Source organism: Oryctolagus cuniculus, chromosome 1, assembly GCF_051225735.1.
Source record: "Oryctolagus cuniculus isolate XC-2025 breed Fujian yellow rabbit chromosome 1, ASM5122573v1, whole genome shotgun sequence".
NCBI classification, from domain to species: domain Eukaryota; kingdom Metazoa; phylum Chordata; class Mammalia; order Lagomorpha; family Leporidae; genus Oryctolagus; species Oryctolagus cuniculus.
The window spans coordinates 11684396-11704000 of record NC_142867.1 but is presented as its reverse complement, the minus strand read 5'-3'; the positions used below and the strand labels follow the sequence as shown (position 1 = coordinate 11704000).

The 19605-nt window shown below is 55.7% G+C and overlaps 2 protein-coding genes and 1 long non-coding RNA gene across 6 annotated transcripts in view; 2 read left to right on the top strand and 1 right to left on the bottom strand.

Annotated features, from left to right (window-relative positions):
* The window catches only part of MS4A18 (membrane spanning 4-domains A18), a 22408-nt gene extending 19691 nt beyond the window's left edge, over positions 1 to 2717 (top strand). For both annotated transcript variants that reach the window (XM_089308436.1, XM_089308430.1), the window contains exon 8: positions 1839 to 2717. In XM_089308436.1, coding sequence (XP_089164562.1) covers positions 1839 to 2171 — 333 coding nt within the window. In that variant the 3' untranslated portion in view covers positions 2172 to 2717. The remainder of the gene's footprint in view (positions 1 to 1838) is intronic.
* Positions 1 to 7743, bottom strand: part of LOC138848864 (uncharacterized) — a 9889-nt gene extending 2146 nt beyond the window's left edge. Inside the window, exon 1 of the long non-coding RNA XR_011387016.2 lies at positions 7606 to 7743. This is a non-coding gene — a long non-coding RNA (uncharacterized LOC138848864). The remainder of the gene's footprint in view (positions 1 to 7605) is intronic.
* Positions 6963 to 19605, top strand: MS4A15 (membrane spanning 4-domains A15). 3 transcript variants are annotated; one of them, XM_002709014.6, is made up of 7 exons: positions 6963 to 7864; positions 12360 to 12612; positions 15109 to 15231; positions 16135 to 16191; positions 16884 to 16976; positions 17274 to 17387; positions 18636 to 19605. In XM_002709014.6, exons 1-7 carry the CDS (start codon positions 7743 to 7745, stop codon positions 18750 to 18752), a joined length of 879 nt encoding a protein of 292 aa, XP_002709060.4. In that variant the 5' UTR covers positions 6963 to 7742; the 3' UTR covers positions 18753 to 19605. The 3 variants fall into 3 exon arrangements, with proteins under 3 accessions (XP_002709060.4, XP_089164549.1, XP_008270233.4); XM_089308423.1 differs by having other exon boundaries at positions 7743 to 7864; positions 18665 to 19605; XM_008272011.5 differs by lacking the exons at positions 6963 to 7864; positions 12360 to 12612 and adding an exon at positions 14782 to 14920.

The following is a 19605-nucleotide window of genomic DNA, read 5'->3' as shown; positions in this document are numbered from 1 at the left end:
TTTTAGATATTTATTTGTTTATTTGAAAAGCAGACTTATAGGTGGATGGAAAAACAGAGAGGTCTTCCATTCACTGGTTCACTCTCCAAATGGCCACAACAGCAGGAGCTGGGCTGATCTGAAGCTAGGAGCCAGGAGCTTCTTCTAGGTCTCCCACATGGGCACAGGGGCCCAACCACTTGGGCCATCTTCTACTGCTTTCCCAGGCCATCAGCAGGGAGCTGGATCAGAAGTAGAGCAGCCAGGACAGGAACCAATGCCCATATGGGATGTCAGTGCCGCAGGTGGATACATAACCTACTATTCCACAACACCAACCCCTGCCTTAAACCTTTCAAAGATCTTAACAAAGGATTGTATAAACATGTCCTTGATTTGATGTTCACTCTCAGGTATTATAGTTTTACTTTGAATGTCATTTATCCATTGGGGACCTTACAAATAAGAAGAGTTGGTCTTACTTTCCAACTCTAGAAATCTTGGGCCACTGTCTTCCTTCAGAGTACTCCTTGTACACTGGATCATTCCTTCTTCATCTGTTCTCTTTCTTTAAAAAAAGGGGGGGGGGGGTTCATTTATTTACTTAAGAATCAGAGCTACAGAGGGAGGGAGGGAGGGAAAAAAGAGGGAAGGAGGGAGGGAGGGAGGGAAAAAAAGAGGGAAGGAGGGAGGGAGGGAGAGAGGGGGGAGGGGAGGAGAGGGAGAGAGAGAGAGAGAGAGAGAGAGAGAGAGAGAGAGAGATCTTCCATCTGCTAGTTTACTCCCCAAATGGCTGCAACAGCCAGGGCTGGGCTAGGAAGAAGCCAGGAGCCAGGAGCTTCATCCAGGTCTCCCACATGGATGGCAGGGACCCAAATGCTTGGTCCATCTTCAGCTGCTTTTCCCAGGCTACTATCAGGGAGCTGGATCAGAAACAGAGCAACCGGGACATGAACCAGCACCCCTATGGGATGCCAGCATCGCAGGTGGTGGCTTTACCTGCTATACCAAAAACTCTTGTCCCTATCTGCTCTCTTTCTTACAGAACTGTACCATCCACAGCTAGGAGCACCCAAATGACTTTTCTAATATTCTATTTTATTTCCTCCTTTGCCAAACACAAAGTTCATTAGGTAAATTTTGTCTCCCAAAATGTGGCCCAGCTTCCCCGCTGCAGAACATGGGTAACAGTTCACCCCATACCCCATGGCAGTTTCCTCTCCCACTTCTAGCATCCCCCAGCAGTGAGATCACCATTCTTCCAGCCTTTATAGGAGATTTACTCATTAATCCTCCAGCTCCCACCTGCCAGCCTGACCCAAAGTCAATGCATAGGTCACATTTTTGTTTCTTAACTTGTAGTTGCAAGTTCTGTGTCAATTAGTTTTTGCTGCACAAGTATATCAAAAAATACCCAAACTTAGTGGCATATTGGACAGTTACTTACTTAGCCAATGACTCTCTGGCTGTTCTGAGTTCTTCCCATCTCTGCTGGACTTGCCATGCGTCTGCCATCTACCGGGGAGTTGCTGAGGGGCTGGATGGTCATGGATGGGCTCACACGTCTGGCAGTTGGCAAGCTGGCTACCGTCAGGGACAACCAGACCACTCATCTCTCATTCCCCAGCAGGCCCGCCTGGGCTATTTTCTGTTTGGTACTCCTAAGAGCAACAAGAGGGGGCAAGCCCCAATGGACAAACACTTCACATTTGCTGATGTTCCCTTAGCCAGAGAAACTCATGTGACCAAGTGAGCGAGGACCTACCCAAGGGCATGGGAACAGAAAGAGGGAGAATCTGTAGCCACTTTTGCGATTTACTACAGAGGAAGATGATGGTTTTGTGTCCTTTGCTTTTCAGAGCACGTCAATGCTTTCAACCATGTTCGGTATCAACACAACCAGCACCGCCACCGGCCCTGTCAGTACTACCACCGGCCCTGTCAGTACTACCACCGGCCCTGTCAACAGTGTCGTCATCCCTGTCAACACCGCCACTGGCCCTGTCAACACCACCAATGGCCCTGTCAATACTACCACCGGCCCTGTCAACAGTGTTGTCATCCCTGTCAACTCTGCCACTGGCCCTGTCCACACTGCCACCAGTCCGGCCACCATTAGCACCACCATTCCTGCCTATGCTACGTATTCTGAACCTTCATACCAGGAAGTAGCTGATGTTACCCGGAGATAGTGGGCATGGGGAGCCTCTTCCAGAACAAGGAGGAACCACTGCAGCAGAGTCCTCTCTTCCTTCTGAAACTTCATGACCTTGACATAACATTATTGCGAGACTAACATGACAACTATTTCCTCCCCCTCCGCACCACTAAGCTTCATTCTTGTTTGCTACTAATGGCTTTTTCATGACTCATAAATAATTTCCCTTCATCTCTAGATATCTTTGAACCTTGGCACACTGCAGGTGCATTTTTGTTCTGTTGCTCCTGGTATGTACTCCCTGTTGAGAAGCCAGTTCTAAATTATTGCCTCAGCCATGCAACGTTTAGAGGTTCAACTCCTGTTCTCTCCTCTGACTCTAACCCTAACACAATCACTCCCAGGAAGTACCAGGAGCCATACAGAGTGTGTGCCATGCCAGCTAGCAGTGTGTGTATGTGTGCTCCAGCACTCTAGGGTGTGCAAATGGGAGAGTGTATGCCCACTCCTGGCCCAGAAGAAGAGATGTTGAGGTTATGCAATAACACCTACACTCACTTAAAACGATGTTAGCACTTAATGAAGGATCCTTTCCCTGTTTGCATAAAGTTTTCCTAGGGAGTAGCAGGTCTTCTGCACTCATCTTGCATCCCCTGGACTCCGTTGCGGGGGTCCCTTCCCCCCTCTCCTGTCCCTCTGCCCTCCTGTGGAGTTCTGACTGCTACCTGACAACCAACCATGAGGTCTGGATGAGACCTGTATCCTCAGTGCCATGCAGGAAGGTGGTGGTGGCTCCTGACAGATCCCTCAGGGCTATTTCCAAAGGAGTCATCTACAGGGGACCAGCAGAATGTTCTCTCGCTCTGTTCCTGGCATCATTTCAGTGAACGATTATGCTCAAGTATTCTTTTCTGCCAAGAGTGAGAATGGGAGACAACGAAACAGGTGAAGGATCAGAAACCCCCATGCTGTGCCACCTGGTAGCCTGAAGTTCTCTAATCACAACGTCTGCTGACACATTTCTGTCACCAATCACTAGAGGGCCCTATGACCACTGTATACCCAATAGAATGTAGCTTCTGAGACCATTTACATGCAAGAACCAGAGTGCTGGGGGAGAGGGCAGTGGGGTGCTAACAGGTGCATAGCACCCACGTTTCACTGGGCACATGTAATTCCATCTCCAACACCAACATACATATTCTCAGCCCATTTTACAGATGAGGAAACTGAGACTGGGAGACAAGCCCTTCTCTGAGTCACAGTCAAGGAGCAAAGAGCACAAGGCAGGATTCCCTGTCTCCTGACCTGCTCTCTGCCCACCACCCAACCTGGGATCATGGAGTTTCCTTTTCTCCCTAAAAAGCAACCCCCATTTCTAGCCCACAGGCAGGAAAAGATAACGCACCACTGGCCAAGGAGCAGCGCCCACACACAGAGCTGATCCCTGGGGAGAGGACAGGCAAAGGGGCCTGAAGGGGGAATCCCTTCCTGCTTCACCCATAAGGAGAGCCTAGAGGCTGAGATGCAGAGCACTGGACTCACAGCCACATCCCAGCCTCTGACCAAGCCTGGCTGAGAGAGTGCAGCGGGAGGGAAGGAGCACAGGTCCACGCAGCGCCCATGACACTCTGGGTCGGCTGCAAGAAACTGTGCCCCATTGTGTACACAATCCATGGGCATTATAAATACCTGCTGTGTGCCAGGTACTGTACTAAATGGTGAGGGAGCCTATGGCCATACCACCCTGAACGCACCTGATCTCGTATAAATGGTGAGGGAACAACCAAGAATGACCACTCAGAATCATAAAGGCCACAGTGGAGGCTCAGGGCTGTGGAAGTCCCCAGGTGCACCAGGCACTAGCCCTTTAGTTGTTGGATCATGAAGAGGTGAGGTGGCTTCCAGAATAATAATAGCGACAGCACCTGTGATGCACTGAAATACAAGGCCTCATAATAACACTAAAAAAAAAAAAAAAAAAAAAAAAAAAAAACTATTGGTCATCTTTGGAGACTTCCAGGGCAGTCTGAGAACTGGTAACTAACAGGAAAGAATCAAACATTCCCAAAAGGAAAAATGAGGAAAAGAAGCACTGAATAGAAAGAGTGATTTTCCTGGAGCAGCCAAATCACCCAGGAAACTTGTGATCGATGAGCAGGGGGCTAAGTGCCCAGCTGGGCTTAGGGTCTGGACATTCCCACCTGCCCCGCTGTTCATTCCTAGTCTGTGCATTTCAGCATCCCGGAGGGGAAGAGAAAATGTGCTCTCCACATCTGAGGGTTCCAGGCCAGCGCTGTGGCGTAGTGGGCTAAGCCTCTGCCTGCACAGGTGCCAGCCAGTTCACGGCCCAGCTGCTCCTCTTCTGATCCGGCTCACTGCTTGTGGCGTAGGAAAGCAGTGGAAGATGGCCCAAGTGCTTGGGTTCCTGCATGGAACCAGGAGACCAGGAAGAATCTCCTGGCTCCTGACTTCGGATCGGCACAGCTCCAACCATTGCAGCCATTTGGGGAGTGAACCCATAGATCTCTCTCGATCTCTCTCTCTCTCTCTCTCTCTTTCTCTTTCTCTTTCTCTCTCCTTTCTGTAACTCTGCCTTCAAATAAATTTTTTTAAAAATCTTAAAAAAAAAAAGTGGCCTCCTAAACATGTTTTAGATCCTTTAGCTCAATGTAGAACCTTCTGCCAAAGATGTTTTGGCTATTTTCCTCTCAATATAAGAAGAAGGCACCAGCGCTGTGGCATGGTGTGTTAAGGCCCTGGTCTGCAGCGCTGGCATCCCATACGGGCGCCAATTCAAGTCCTGGCCTCTCTACTTCCAATCAAGCTCTCTACTATGGCCTGGGAAAGCAGTAGAGGATGGCCCAAGTCCTTGGGCCACTGTACCCATGTAGGAGACCCAGAAGAAGCTCCTGGCTCCTGGCTCCAGATCAGCTCAGCTCTGGCCATTGCAGCCATTTGGAGAATGAACCAGCAGATAGAAGACCTTTCTCTCTGTCTCTCTCTCACTGTCTAACTCTACCTGTCAAAAAAAAAAAAAAGAAAGAAAAAGAAAGTTAAAGGAGGGGCTGGCACTGTGGTGTAGCTGGTAAAGCCACTGCCTGCAGTGCCAGCATCCCATATGGGTGCCAGTTTGAGACCCAGCTGTTCCACTTCAGATCCAGCTCTCTGCTATGGCCTGGGAAAACAGTAAAAGATGGCCTAAGTCCTTGGGCTCCTGAACCCACGTGAGAGACCTAGAAGAGTCTCCTGGCTCCTGGCTTCATATTGGCGCAGCTCCGGCTGTTGCAGCCAATTAGGGAGTGAACCAGCAGATGGAAGACCTTTCTCTCTCTCTCTCTTTCTCTCTCTCTCTCTCTCTGCCTCTGCCTCTCTGTAACTCTTTCCAATAAATAAATAAATAAATCTTGAAGAAAAGAAAAGAAAAGAAAAGAAAAGAAAAGAAAAGAAAAGAAAAGAAAAGAAAAGAAAAGAAAAGAAAAGAAAAGGGAAATTCAGAGAAAGCCTCCTCCCCTGACTAGGGGGTGGGTGTCAAGGGGAGAGAACAGAGAAGGACAGAGAGAGCTTTGTTCCCTTTCAGTTCATAGCACTCAGCATGACAAAGCACCATACTTTGGTGTCGCTCCCCCTCTTCGTGGAGGAACGACACTAAACCCTGCCTAGGCTTCCTATCCGAGTCATGGCACCATTATGTCGCTCCCCCTCTTCGTGGAGGAGCGACACTAGACCCTGCGTTGTTCTTTCGTCTGCTCGGCCCTCCCCGGGTTTGCTGCTGGTTCTTCCCGGGTTGGCTACCAACCCTTCCACCTCCGTGGAAGGGCGGTTCCCCCTGCCACTTTCCCCACTTCCACGGGGGAGTGGCACACCGCCGGCCGGCTCTCTCGGGGGCTGCTCAGGTGTTCCTTCAGATAGATGCTCCTGGTGCATGTTGTCTCTCTCCTCCTTTATAGTCCTCTTCCACCAATCCCAACTCTGCTACCCACACGCCGAGTACGCTGCTCTCCTCCAATCAGGAGCAGGATCAGCTCCTGCAGGTCATCACTCAAGTTGGCGAGAGGCAGCTGCGTGGAAGTTGTTACTCCCTTCTCAGCGCCATATTGTGGGAGAGCAGATGCATAGAATAAGTCTTAATTCCAGTAACAGTCTAGTCCGAGTTGCTCCCCACACTTTGGGGTATAGTTTTCTGAGCCCTGACAATGCTTGGTTTGGTCCCTATCCTATGGAGTTGCTGATGTAAGAAGTGATAAGATCACCATAAAGAAATGGACTAGGGGGCTGGCGCTGCCGCCTACAATGCCTGAATCCCATTTGAGCTCCAGTTCCAGTCCCGACTGTTCTACTTCCTATTCAGCTCCCTGCTAATGTGCCTGGGAAAGCAGCAGAAGATGGCCCAAGTGCTTGGTCCCCTGCACCCATTTAGGAGACCCGGATGAAGCTCCTGGCTTCAGCCTGGTTCAGTCCTAGTTGTTGGAGAATGAACCAGCAGATGGAAGATCTTTATCTCTCCATCTCTCTATCTGTAATTCTGACTTTCAAATAAATAAATAAATCTTTTTTAAAAAAAAAGAAATGATTGTATCACTTAGCTATCACCACCTAAGTGCTGTGGAGTAAACACCTATAAAAACTTGGCAATGTAGCACTGATTTTTGCTCACCAATGTATTGGTCAGCTGGGCGGTTCTACAGATCTGATCTGGGCTTGGCAGGACTCAACCATGCACCTGGAGTTGGTTAGATGGCCCTGCTGACCTTGGCTGCATGGGTGGGGCTCTGTGGAATGGCTCTGCTTTGCTCCATAAGAATGATCCCCTATGGCCAGTCCAGACATTCCCACGGTAGGCACAGCATCCCAAGAGAACAAGAGGCCTCAGACCAGAACCAGCATGTGCCATGTCGGGCTCTTCTTGCTGGCAAGAGAAACCACGAGGTGGTCCCACTTCAAGGGAACAGGCAAAATAGGCTCCAGCTCAAGCTGCAAGACCTGTGGATTCATGGATGGAGGTGGGGGAAACAAAGGCCATTTTGCACTCAACTGCCACACTGTTCTAAACCTGGGGTAGCTGAGAGCTGGCCCAGCAAGGCCCCTGCAGCCTATTCCTTGGGCCATCTTGAGCCCACAGGTCCTGTGGTGTCTTTCTGACTTTGACACAGGCTTCAGAGGCTCCTGGGGTGAGAACTTGAACTCAGAAGCTCATATGCAAAGGTGTCGCATCCATAGGCCACCCGAACGCCACTCTGTGCACCCACGCACTCACAGGCACACGGACCCCTCACACATATATGTGCATGCTCACGCACTCACACACACACACACACACACACACACACACACTCTGCTCCACTCCTTGGGGAAGCTGTGGGCCACCTGGCCCCTTCTCTGCCATGGGGCACCCCTGTTCCTTCATGGACTCTGGGTTTCCCCTCCTCACTCTGACACTTACGGTGGGACCCCGGCAGCCCACTCACCTCTCTGGGTCTCAGTTTCACCTCCTGTAGTTTGAAAGATGGGAATCGGCTGGAACGGCTTCCTCGGCCCCCTCCTTCGGGCCAAAGGTGGAGATCTCAGAGCCAGGAGGGAGTGAGAACTTCCAGAACAGCAGCCGATGTCCCAGCCCTGTACGAACAGCAAGGCTTTCACACGAAAATGTGTGAAGTCGGGAGAGGCGGCTGCCGAAGAGCAGAGGCAGCAGGAGCCAGCGGCCGGCACGGCAGCGGTGACAGCCCGGTGAGTACTCGCTGCCCTTTCCGCCACCCTGGGGGCACAGCAAAGGACGTGGGGCGGGGGCATGTGAGATCCCGGGGAAGGACAAGGAGAAAGACCCCTGGACAGAGAAGTTCGCCTCCCATGGGTCCTGCCCACCCAGCCAGTACTCGGGGAGGGCAGGAGGGCTCTGAGGACGGCTGAACCACACTGTCCTGCCACAGACAGGCGCCGGCCAGCCCAGGGTGGGGAGGGGAGAGGAGGAGAGAGGACCCCAGGACTCTAACCATCCTCTCAGGGGAAGGAGCCTTCCCCACCCCCAACCCAGTCCCTACTATCACGAAAGGGGATTCCAACCCAGACGCAGGGGCCCTGCCCTGCCCCCTTCTCTAAGAGAAAGGGAGGACCTGACAGGGATTCTCACGCACAAAGGGGCTACCAGGAAATACCTCTAAGGCCGAGGGAGGCCCAGGGAAGGGAAGGGGCCGTCACTGTCCCTTCGGTGGGGCTGGGCAGCAGAGTGGAATGGAGCAGAACCTGCAGGGGGCTGAGTGGTGGGACTGGCCCAGGCCAGAGCGAGCAGGTTGGGGGGACTTGTGACTCCTCTGTCATGTGTTTGAGTCTGTTGGCATCCTCTCCAGGCCTGCAGGCCAGCTCTGGGTTGTCTGGGAGGGGCTGGGACTGAAGGCCCCCAGGACTGCCTCCAGGCAGCCTGGTGTGCTGGGACCAGACTTAGAATTCAGGAGTGATTCCCGCCTGACCCACCAAGTGGTGGGGCCGGAGAACACAGCTGCAGACAGGGGCCAGCCTGGAGCACCCCACCAACACCACAGTCACCCATTGGACAGAAGGGAAAACTGAGACCAGGCAACTGCCAAAGGTCTCACAGCTACGTAAGCTTGCAGCGTGGCAGGGCGGATTCTTAGTAGGCTAACCCCAGGGCCTGAGGCTTAACCACCAAGCAAAGCTGCCTCCTCCCAGCTGTGCAGCCCCCACCAGATGCACTCCTGGGCATTTCGTCCAGGACACCCTCCCCAGGCAGCAGCACCAGGCTGTAAATGAAGCCAGCTCCCAGCTCCATGGAAATAAACCTGATGCCCAGAGATGTTCACACGACAAATCCTAGCTCCTCAGGTGCGGTTCAGCTCAGCACCCCGGGGCAGCCTGAATTTCTCTGAGCCCAGCTTTGTCATCTGCAAAACAGTGCCTACCCCACAAGGTTGATACCACTAATAGAAGCTAACGAGACCAGGTGCCTTCTGCATGCCAGGCCTAGGTGGGCATCGTTTCCTGTAAGGCCCACAGGGACTTTATAAGGGGGGATCCGCAGCTGTCCTGCAGCCTCTCTGGCTGCCCTCGGGCAAGGCAAGCCGCCCTGATTTAACAGCTTGTTCTGCATTGTGACTGTCATGTCAGCCCTCTGCCTGGAAGAAGGGATTTCCCTACCTGCTTTCCCTCCTCCTCTACAGCTGCAAACTGGGGCCTCCGACCTCTCCAAGGCCGTACAAAGGGAAGGAATGAAACAGGGGCATGAGCGGGCCTGGGGATGTCCTAAGCTGGCATCACCCTCCCGGGGCCAGCAGAGGTTAGGTTGATGACTGCAGCATTCTGTGGAGAAACCCTGTCCCCTGTGTTTTCCTGTGTATCACCCCCCCCCAAAAAAAAAAAAAGCCCTCCACCGACTCAGAACTCTGGCAGGTTCAATAACAGGACGTACGTATAAATTTTGCCTCTGCCTTATCTTACAGTGAACACAGCTGCATTCCTTCCTCCCTATCCAGGGTTCAGATCATCCTAAATGTTCTCTCACAGGCCTGGTGTTGTAGCACAGCAGGTTAAGCCAACGCCAGCAACACCAGCATCCCCTACGGGCACTGGTTGGAGTCCTGGCTGCTCCACTTCCAACCCAGCTCCCTGCTAATGCACCTGGGAGAGGAGAAAAAGATGGCTCAAGCACTTAGGCCCCTGCCACCCACGTGGGAGACCCAGATGGAGCTCCAGGCTCCTGGTTTCAGCCTGGTGCAGCCCAGGGTCATTGCAGGCTTTGGGGGAGTCATCCAGCAAAATAGAAGTTCTCTCTCCCTCTCTGTCTCTCTCCCTCTCCCTCACCCTCTCCCTCTCTCAGTAACCCTGCCTTCAAATAAATAATCTTTTTTTAAAAAAAAAAAAGTGTTCTCTCCCAAAACCTGCCCTCAATCCCCGCTCCCAACCCTTTGGTAGCAAATGCAAAAGCCTCTAACAGGTTTTCATCCACCTCCTCTCCCTAAGCTCTCCCTAAGTCGTACCAGGCCGTTAGTGGCACAGCGCCCTCCAGTGTCTGGACGCAGCTGCAACTTTGGCTTCAACATCAATGACAAGCATGTTAGCCTTCAAGCCCCTGGCTATTTTTCTTTCTTTCTTTCTTTCTTTCTTTCTTTCTTTCTTTCTTTCTTCCTTTCTTTCTTTCTTTCTTTCTTTTTTAAGATTTATTTATTTAAAGGGACAAACAACAGAGACAAGAAGGGAGTGGGGGAAGAGGGAGAGAATGGTCCATCTTCTGGTTCACTCCCCCAAATGGCTACAACAGCCAGATCTGAGCCAGGCAGAAGACAGGAGCCAGGAACTCCATCCTAGTCTCCCACATGGGTGGCAGGGGCCCAAGTAGTTTCTTTGCTGCTTTTGCAGGCACATTAGCAAGAAGCTGGATCAGAAGCAGAGCAGCCAGCACTGGGACTGGCACTCCTATATGAAATGCCATGTCACAAGCAGTAGCTCAACCCATCACACCAAAATGCTTTTCTCCCCTCTCCCATGGCTATTTCTGACCCTCACTTTCCTGGTCTGCAAAATGGGCCAGCCCGCACCTGCCTCACAGACCTGTGCCAAGGGTTTGACAGCTCTTTCTAAACTGTAGAGAACCATGCCCCTGGGGGACTGTGACGACCCCTGCTACCTCGGCAGGTGTTGGCACACCTGCCGCTGATGTCTGAGCAGGTGCCTTACACACTCCAGGTGGTAGAGACCCGTGACTGTCCCTGTTTCCACTTGTCTGTCCCTGACACGCTTGCATTGGAGTTTGGGGCACGTTGGCTCTTCACTTGGTGAGAAAACAGGGTTCTCTTTATGGGTAGCACAAGGCAGGGGCCTGGGGAGTCGGGTTAGTCCCTGGCCTCGGGACAAGAGGGAGGGCTGGGGGGAGGGAGGGCGATGACTGTGGCACTCCCATGCCTGTGATCACCACTTACCCCGCCCGTCGGCAGAGAGCCTATTTTTGTAGGTGACTTCTCCTGTGAATCATGAGGTCTCTGCTTTATCGAATTTCTCACCCACCCACCCCTCCCTGGAGAGAAGTTGTTAATTATGCATATGCTCCCTTCTCGGGCTGCTCAGGCCCCACCCAGGGCCAGAACCCAGCAAGAGTCCCTCCGAAATGGGCAGTACTGGTCCTCCCTGACCCCCAGAGAATGGCCCCGCGTGGACCCACACACCACCGTGGGCCTCTGACGCAGCCGTCACTCAGCCCTGGTGAATGACAGCCCCCTGGGCAGAGAGCTGAGGTTCTCACTGAGCACAGCTGGGTCTGTGTGTGGGGTTTGTCCTTGACTCTAACAGATCGCCTCCCCAGGTGACGGTAAGGGTGTGTGGGCGGTTTCCTAAGTGGACCTGCCTGCTGACAGATTCGTCCAGTCCCCGTTGGTTTTGCATTGGCTGCTCTGTGAATGCTAAGCATTGGAGAGCTGTTACTTGGATGAGTGATGCCCTGGCTTCGGTCCCCTTACTGGATAGAAACAGATCCAGGGCTGCATACATTCCAGAGAAAGTCAGAACTCCTTCCACAGGGAGCCGGGAGTTTGTTGCTGAGCTGCTGTGTGACCACGGAGGAGACACTCACCCTCTCTGAATCTGTTTCCTCATCCCTCAAGCACAGCTATTGGTACATGCCCCACCCACCCGTCCCTCAAAATGAGAGGAGGCCTGTCCATCTCTGGAGGCCAAGACCTGTGGGTAAAAAGGGTGGGATCGTCTCCCTAAGAGTTAGCCCAAGCCAGACACACCTAAAGTTTCCAGAATCCGTATATGTGTTGGCCACCTCCCTGGCAACTGCCTGAGTGGCCACAGAGAAAGCTTCTCAGAGCAGGGAATTCCCCGGGGATGGATTTGCAGGATTGTGACAGGGCTGAGAGGCAGGGAGAGGCAGGGAGGGGCAGGGAGGGGCAGGGAGGGGCGGGTCCAGAGGTGAAGAAACAGGCCCCCCAGCTGCTGTGTGTCCCTGGCAAGCCACTTGCCCTCTCTGTTGGAACACATGAGCCTACAAAGTCTCTTCTGCATAGGACAGCGCAGAGATTAAAAGCAGGGTTTCTGGGGGCAGAGAGAACAGAACTCACGGCTCAGCCGCGACCACCTCTGCATCTCTGAGTCTCGGCTTCCTGGACTATGATCCGAGAACTTGGTGCCATCTTCACCGGGCCGCTGTACGCAAGGACCCGTGGGCATGTTGCTTACGGGCCACAAAGCAAACGTATGATCGTTGTCTCCCAAGCTTTTGTTTCCCAGGCTCTCTGAGCACCATGTCCACACCTCCCGCCAGCAATGGGGTCTTTGTCGTCATCCCCCCCAGCAACGCCAGCGGCCTGCGCCCGCCTCCAGCCATCCGACCACCCTCCCTGTGCCAGCATCCCGGGATCATGCAGTTTGAGGAGCCACCACTGGGGGTGCAGACTCCACGGGCCAGCCAGCCGCCAGACCTCCGGCCCATGGAGACATTCCTTACAGGAGAGCCCAAAGCGTTAGGGGTAAGAACAGCCTCACCGCGAGACAGGAAGCAGGGGTGATGGACAGGCAATGAGCACCCAGCAACAGAGCATCTACGCACACCTTGGAGAGGGGCACAGTCAAGAACTACTCAGGAGGGCTGGGAGGATTCCTCCACATACCAGGGGGACAAGGTCCCTCCCTCAGGGCGCTCAGTAAACAACGGACAAGAGGCTGATGAGGTTAAAAATGATGGATGGGGAGGAACAACTCCAGCAGGGGCGGACGGAAAGTTCTCTCTGGGGAGATGGACATTTAAGCCAACATCTGGATGCTGGGTTGAAGGCAGCCAAGAGAAGATGTGGTGGAGGAGGTGGGGGAGGCTTTACCAGGTAGAGGGAACAGCAAGTGTAAAGGCCCTGAGGTCACAAGGAAGACGTGGAGCGCTGGCATGACTGGGAGGAGGGAGAGGCGAGGAGCTGGAGGTGGCAGGTGAGAGTGGTAGGACTGAGAATCCAGGAGAGACAGCCTCCACGCTCCTGTCCAACCTCAGATGACTTTGGTCCCTGGGAGGGAGTAAAATAATAGCTAGAGAAGACGGACAAATTATAGATGTGAGCGTGTTGTTAAAAGGAAAAACTCTAAGCAAGTTAAATTTCACAGAGTTGATTTGAGCAAGGAACAACAACGGTCAATGGGGCAGCACTCAGAACCACCAGAGAGGTCCCGAGAGCGCCACCCAGTGGTGTGAGCAGTGAGCGTTTATAGGCTGCACACAGACACAAAGTAGAGAAATCACCTGAATGGCTACAACGTGGTGTCTGTGTTGTTTTGGCAGCATCTGATTGGCTGGCTGCCTGTGACTGGCTGAAGCTCAGCTGTCTGCGATTGACAGAAATCCAGCTATTTGTTACAAAAAAATAAACTTCCAGGTTGCGTTTCAGTCCATTTATATGGCATTGGAACTCAATGTGTGGCGAGTAGCTAATAGCCCCTTGCTTATCTAACCTTACAAATATTACACACACGTAGATTCTTCAGTGTGTCCCTTGGCCTCAGTTTTTCCAAGTGGAAGGTGAAAGCCTTCATACACAATGGTGACGAGGATGATGGCAGCTCCTGTTTATTAAGGGTCCCTGAGAGGCGCATGCACTGTGTCACGGATTGTGCGTGCATCGTCTTGGATTCTCACTACCACCTCGTGAGACAGGGCTCATGGTTCCCATTGGCCAGATTAGAACACTGAGGCTTGTCAAGGGTAAGTCCCTGTGCAAGGCGCCCCAGCTGGTAAGCTGGTAACCTAGGGTGGCCCGACTGTAAAGTTCCCCTTTCAACCCCTCTGCAGTGTGGCGCCCAGGGCCTCAGGCTGGAGCACGCTGGGCTGGAGAATTCCACTCCAAAAACTGCTCCCACAGGGACGGCAGACAGTGAGCAAAGATGGGGCACCGAATGCCGGGGTCCTGAAACCTCAGAGCAGACTCTGGGCATGGAGGATGCCCCCCAAAAGCGTGAGACGAGACAAGTACAAATGGCTGGAAAACATCAACAGAGAAAAATACAAACAGGTCCTAGGGAGCGCTACCCAGCGAGACAAACATTGGCCTTGGACTTAGCCAGTCTGCTACGTTCTAGCTAGGAGAGCTCGGGCACCCCTGAGCCTTGGTTCGGGGTCCCCATACCTACTGCACCATGTTGGGATTCTGTGAGACGGCCACTGGCTGTGTGGCGGCCAGAGTTTACCAAGGAACTGCGGTGGCCTGACCATAGAGCCAGCACCCAGCGTTGGCAGCTGGGTGACCACACCGTATAGGAAACCAAGGAGATGACAGACTTGCAGGAAGCCATGGGCAGGAGACTCAAAAAAGCCATGCTCAGAAACACCGGGATTCTTGGCACTTGTGTTAGAAACGGACTCCAGGCCACCCGCAAGCTGTTCACAGCCAGAGCTGCGCACTGGAGAGGCACATAGGGGTGTGTGGTGGTCAAGCAAGCTGGTCACTGACGGGTCCCATGCAGGTCCCGGAGCTGGGAGGGGCTGCAGGGATGGGCTTAGGCTGGATTCGGGAATCTTCCACATCTCCTACCCACTTCCAGAAATTAGAGGAGGCAGTGTGGCAGAATCCGCCCGAAGCCCCCACCCTGGAAAAACCATCCCTCTACTGGAAATGGGGCGGGGTGGGGGGTGGGGGGAGGGGGGTTGGGCTGAGAGCCAACTCTCAAAGAAAAACAAAAGCAGGCTGAGATGTCAGCTGGGTGGGAGACGGCCACGGCACCCTGCGGGGATGGGTCGCGGTGGGCGCGAAGACAGGTGCACAGGACGAGACGTCGCCTACAGGCTGGAGGGCGGAGGTAGGGCGGGTGCATAGCGACACAGCGAGGCTGCCAGGCTCCGGGGATCCCGCAGGCCGCCAGGAGCAGGCTTTCTTCCGAAACCTGCCCTTCGCGCGGTCTGAGTTTGTTAGCCAGGGGCTCTGGGAAGCCAGGGGCGCCCCGGGGCCGCCGGCACGGAGCGGGCTGAGCCGTGGCGCCCCCCGCAGACGGTGCAGATCCTCATCGGCCTCATCCACCTGGGCTTCGGCAGCGTGCTGCTCATGGTCCGCCGCGGCCCGCTCGCGATGCTCTTCATCGACGCCGGCGTCCCCTTCTGGGGAGGAGCCTGCGTGAGTGCGGGGCAGGCGCGGGGCGGGGGCAGGGAGGGTAGGGGTCTGCCCGGGTCACCCCGCCACTATCCCTGGCGCGGCGCCTGGCGGGGCACAGGACAGCTTTGCCCAAACTCTCAGCATAACCCCAAGGCTGACGCAGGCCTGTGTGTGACAGCTCCCACCAAACAGCCCCGGAAGGCTGCAGAAGCAGAGAGGAGCCGGGATGCACCCCCTCAGCTCCTCGGGTGGCCACAGTCGTCCCATTCCCGGGAAGTGTGCCCAGCCCTGAGCCCCGATGCCACTGCTGTGACCACGCCCGGCCCAACCCCGCCGCTCAGCCCCACGGGCCTCCCCCAGCCTTCTCGCTGCCTACTGACCTCTCTGTGGGTGGCAGCCGGGTGCAAACGGGCAAGCTGCCAGCCTGCCAAGTGTCAGCTACAGAACCGGCACCAGCACACAGGCCATGGGGAGCCACTTTGGGGCGCTGCTGCACCCGCGTGCCCTGCATCCTCTCGGCGGCATCTCTGCCCAGCGAGGCCTTCCCTGCCCCCACAAGTGGCCCCTATCACCATCCCTCCATCATGTCTGTCACTGCTTATCTGCTAAGTGTCCATCTGGCCGGGCTGGAACGGGAGCCCAAAGAGCAGGGGTCTTGTCTGCCTTCCTCAACTCCGTGATGTGCACGGCCACAGCTGCTACTCGGTCAGTGTCTCATGAGGAGCCGTGCCTTCCCCATGGGGCTCCCGGAGTGAGGTCAGTGCAAACCCTTGCCTCCTACGTGCGGTACATCCGGGGGCCAGCAAGCTGAGGAGACAGCAGCCAGGAGGCCGCGGCTGCCCTCTCCCTGGCGCCCGTGGCCTGGCAGGACATGCCCTGCGCGGTGCCCTGGCCGAAGCCTCACTGGTGGCCTCTTGCCCACAGTTCATCATCTCCGGGTCCCTTTCCGTGGCTGCCGAGAAGAACCACGCCAGCTGCCTGGTGAGTCTCAGGAGCAGCCCAGAAGTGTCGCGGCCCAGAGCAGAGGGGGAGAGGCAGGAAGGGGTGGGCAAGAGGCCACGGAGGGGTGGGGCTTCCCAGCAGGAGGAGAGGCAGGGGTCAGGGGCCCTCCTGAAGTCCCATGGAGGAAGAGGAGATGAGAGGAGAGGGGAGGGGAGGAGAAGGGAGGGGAGGGGAAGGGAGGAGAGGGGAGGGGAGGGGAGGGGAGGGGAGGGGAGGGGAGGGGAGGGGAGGGGGAGGAGAGGGGGAGGAGAGGGGAGGGGAGGGGAGGGGGAGGGGAGGGGAGGGGAAGGAGAGGGGAGGGGGAGGAGAGGGGAGGGGGAGGAGAGGGGAGGGGAGGGGAGGGGAGGAGAGGAGAGGAGAGGAGAGGGGAGGGGAGGGGGAGGGGAGGGGAGGGGAAGGAGAGGGGAGGGGGAGGAGAGGGGAGGGGGAGGAGAGGGGAGGGGAGGGGAGGGGAGGAGAGGAGAGGAGAGGAGAGGAGAGGAGAGGAGAGGAGAGGAGAGGAGAGGAGAGGAGAGGAGAGGAGAGGAGAGAGGTTGATAAGAGCAAGCCCTACCACCCCCACAGCATGGCTGCGGGAGTCTGGGCAGGGGGAGCCTGCCTGTCCTTTCTCTCTCCCTTTGCCTCTTCCCTGCGCTCCTGCCCTCCACCCCCGGTCTCCCTGGCTCCCGCAGGTGAGGAGCAGCCTGGGCACCAACATTCTCAGCGCCATGGCGGCCTTTGCTGGGACAGCCATTCTGCTCATGGACTTCGGCGTCACTAACTGGGTGTGTTGTCAGATGCCCCCCTCCCCACGGTAGTAACCTTGGAGGATGGCAGAGGCAGATCCAGGAATGGGAGGGAGGCCCCAATAGACTGTGGGTGTTCACTTGACCTTACAACAGGGGCACGCACATGTAGCACGGTGGCGCGGAGACGAAGGCTCAGAGCTGGCCACAGGAGCCCTGGCTCTGGGTACAGCTCAGCCACCACCTGGTGGTGAGACCGTGGGCAAGGCTTTCTCTCCCAGGGACCTCCTGTTCTAGAACTCTTGGCCGGCCCTGACTGTGGCCGTTGGTCCCCAGGATGTGGGCAGGGGCTACCTGGCCGTGCTCACCATCTTCACCATCCTGGAGTTCTTCATCGCAGTCATTGCCACCCACTTTGCGTGCCAAGCCACCCGCACCCAAGCCAACACGGTGAGTGCTCCAAGCTGAGGTCGGCTGGTGGCTGGCAGGCTCCTTGCCTCCAGCCCCCTTCCTGTCCCCTGTGGGAAACAGGACAAGGGAGAGCCAGCGATAAGTCCCCACTGTCAGACCCTCCCCATCCATGAAGGCAGGGTTGTTCTCCTCGTCGCCACAGGGGGGCGCCAGCACCGAAGACCAGCTGCTCTATGAGGTTGGGCTGAGAGCTTTGGTGCACAGCTGAGCACCTGGGCAGGGAGACAATTGGGCCCTCTGTGCCGGGAGAAGTGGGGCTCCTCAAAAGTCCACCAGGGTCGGGCCGGCGCCGCGGCTCAATAGGCTAATCCTCCGCCTAGCGGTTGCCGGCACACCGGGTTCTAGTCCCGGTCGGGGCGCCGGATTCTGTCCCGGTTGCCCCTCTTCCAGCCCAGCTCTCTGCTGTGGCCCGGGAAGGCAGTGGAGGATGGCCCAAGTGCTTGGGCCCTGCACCTGCATGGGAGACCAGGAGAAGTACCTGGCTCCTGGCTTCGGATCAGCGCGATGCATGGCTGCACCAAAAGAAAAGGAAGACCTTTCTCTCTGTCTCTCTCTCACACTGTCCACTCTGCCTGTCAAAAAAAAAAAAAAAAAGTCCACCAGGGTCACCAGAAAGGGCAGCTGTCGGACCTGAACTTGGTTCCCAACATAATGGTGGGGGTGGGGAGTGCGGTTAGTGAACATGGAAACAGGTGGAAGAAGTGCTCAGGACCAGGGAGAAGGCAGACCAGTTGGAGCAGAGGCCACCTGGGGCAGGATATACAGGGCTACAGGGCACAGGTGGGGCCGGTTCATGGGAGGTGTGGGGTTGGGTTGGGGCTGGGGGGAGGGGTTCATTGGTGGTCTGGGTCATTGGTGGTCTTGGAGCAGGAGAGGGAGCTGGTTTTAGGGAAATTGACCAAAGGGGTTTGTCAAATGCAGCAGAATAGTGGGGATCCAGGCAAGAGACATGGAAGCCCTGAACGGGGTACAGGGGCAATCCAGAGAGAAGGAGCCCCAGGACTTTAGCTGCTAGAGAAACAGGCCCTGTGTCTGTGTCACTGGCTGCTGTACTCCCCATGCCTGCATCACAGCTGACCCCAAAAAACGTTTTCTGAAATATTAGAAGCACCAATCAGACTTGCACCGCTCCTTACCAAGGCGCTGTGTTCTAAGTGTCCACAAGAGGGCACTATTGTAACACCGCCCTGGAGGCCTGCATTCGCTGGGTTGGTGTTTTCTTTGTAGCCGGTTATTTTCCTCCCAAACGCCTTCAGCACGGACTTCAACATCCCCAGCCCAGCCGCCTCTCCGCCCCCTGCCTATGACAACGTGGCGTATACGCCCAAGGAGTCGTCAGAGTAGCAGCTCGAGAACCCAAACTCTCCCTCCCAATCCCACCTCTCCCCATCCCCACAGGTTCATGGGGAACCTTACCCAGTGATCCCCCCACCCACACCTACGGTGGCTCCTTAGGGGAGCGTTCCCCAGGGGACCTGTATCCCCACCCTCCCCCAGTGGTTCCTGTCCTAAAAGACAGGAGGCTGATGTCAAGGGCATGTGTCCCTGTCCTCCAGTGCCCTGGGTGGGCCAGGGATGGGCCCTGGGCTGCTCTGCATTTCCCTACTCCCCAGGGGCAGTCCAAGTCTGCCTGGAGACTCAGGTTCCGGGCCTGCCCTGGCCCACCCGGAGTGGGCCTGACCCTGGAGTTTCACACAGGGCAGAGGGCAAGCCGGGGCCATGGACCTGACCTTGGTCTCGTGGCCCTGAGAGCAGCTCTGTCCTTCGTTGTCCGCCGCCACATCAGTGGGCCTCGGCTTTGCTACCTGGAGTCTCTCTGGCATTGAGCCGCATAGCATGTCAGACCCAGCCAGCTGCCCTGGGCTCCTAAAGTCCTACAGACGCCAGCCCTGACCACCTCCCAGGGCAGGGGCGTTGCAGGAAAGACTGAAGCCAGCCCACCCCTCTGCCCACCGCCACCACGTGGACAGGTGCCCAGTGAAGGCGGCCTCCCTCCCCAGGGCAGCTTGGGGACCTCCCTGTGCCTTCCAGTGTTCCCCTCCCCACCCCCACAACCCCAGGAGCAAGGGTATCCCTGGGGATTCCCACGGGAAGCTGGGCAGGGGCTCCAGGGGAAAAGGAGACACCTGCAGCTCTGGCAGGGGGCCTGTCCCATCCACGCCATGGAAGAAAATAAACAGCATGGCTTACATTTGGA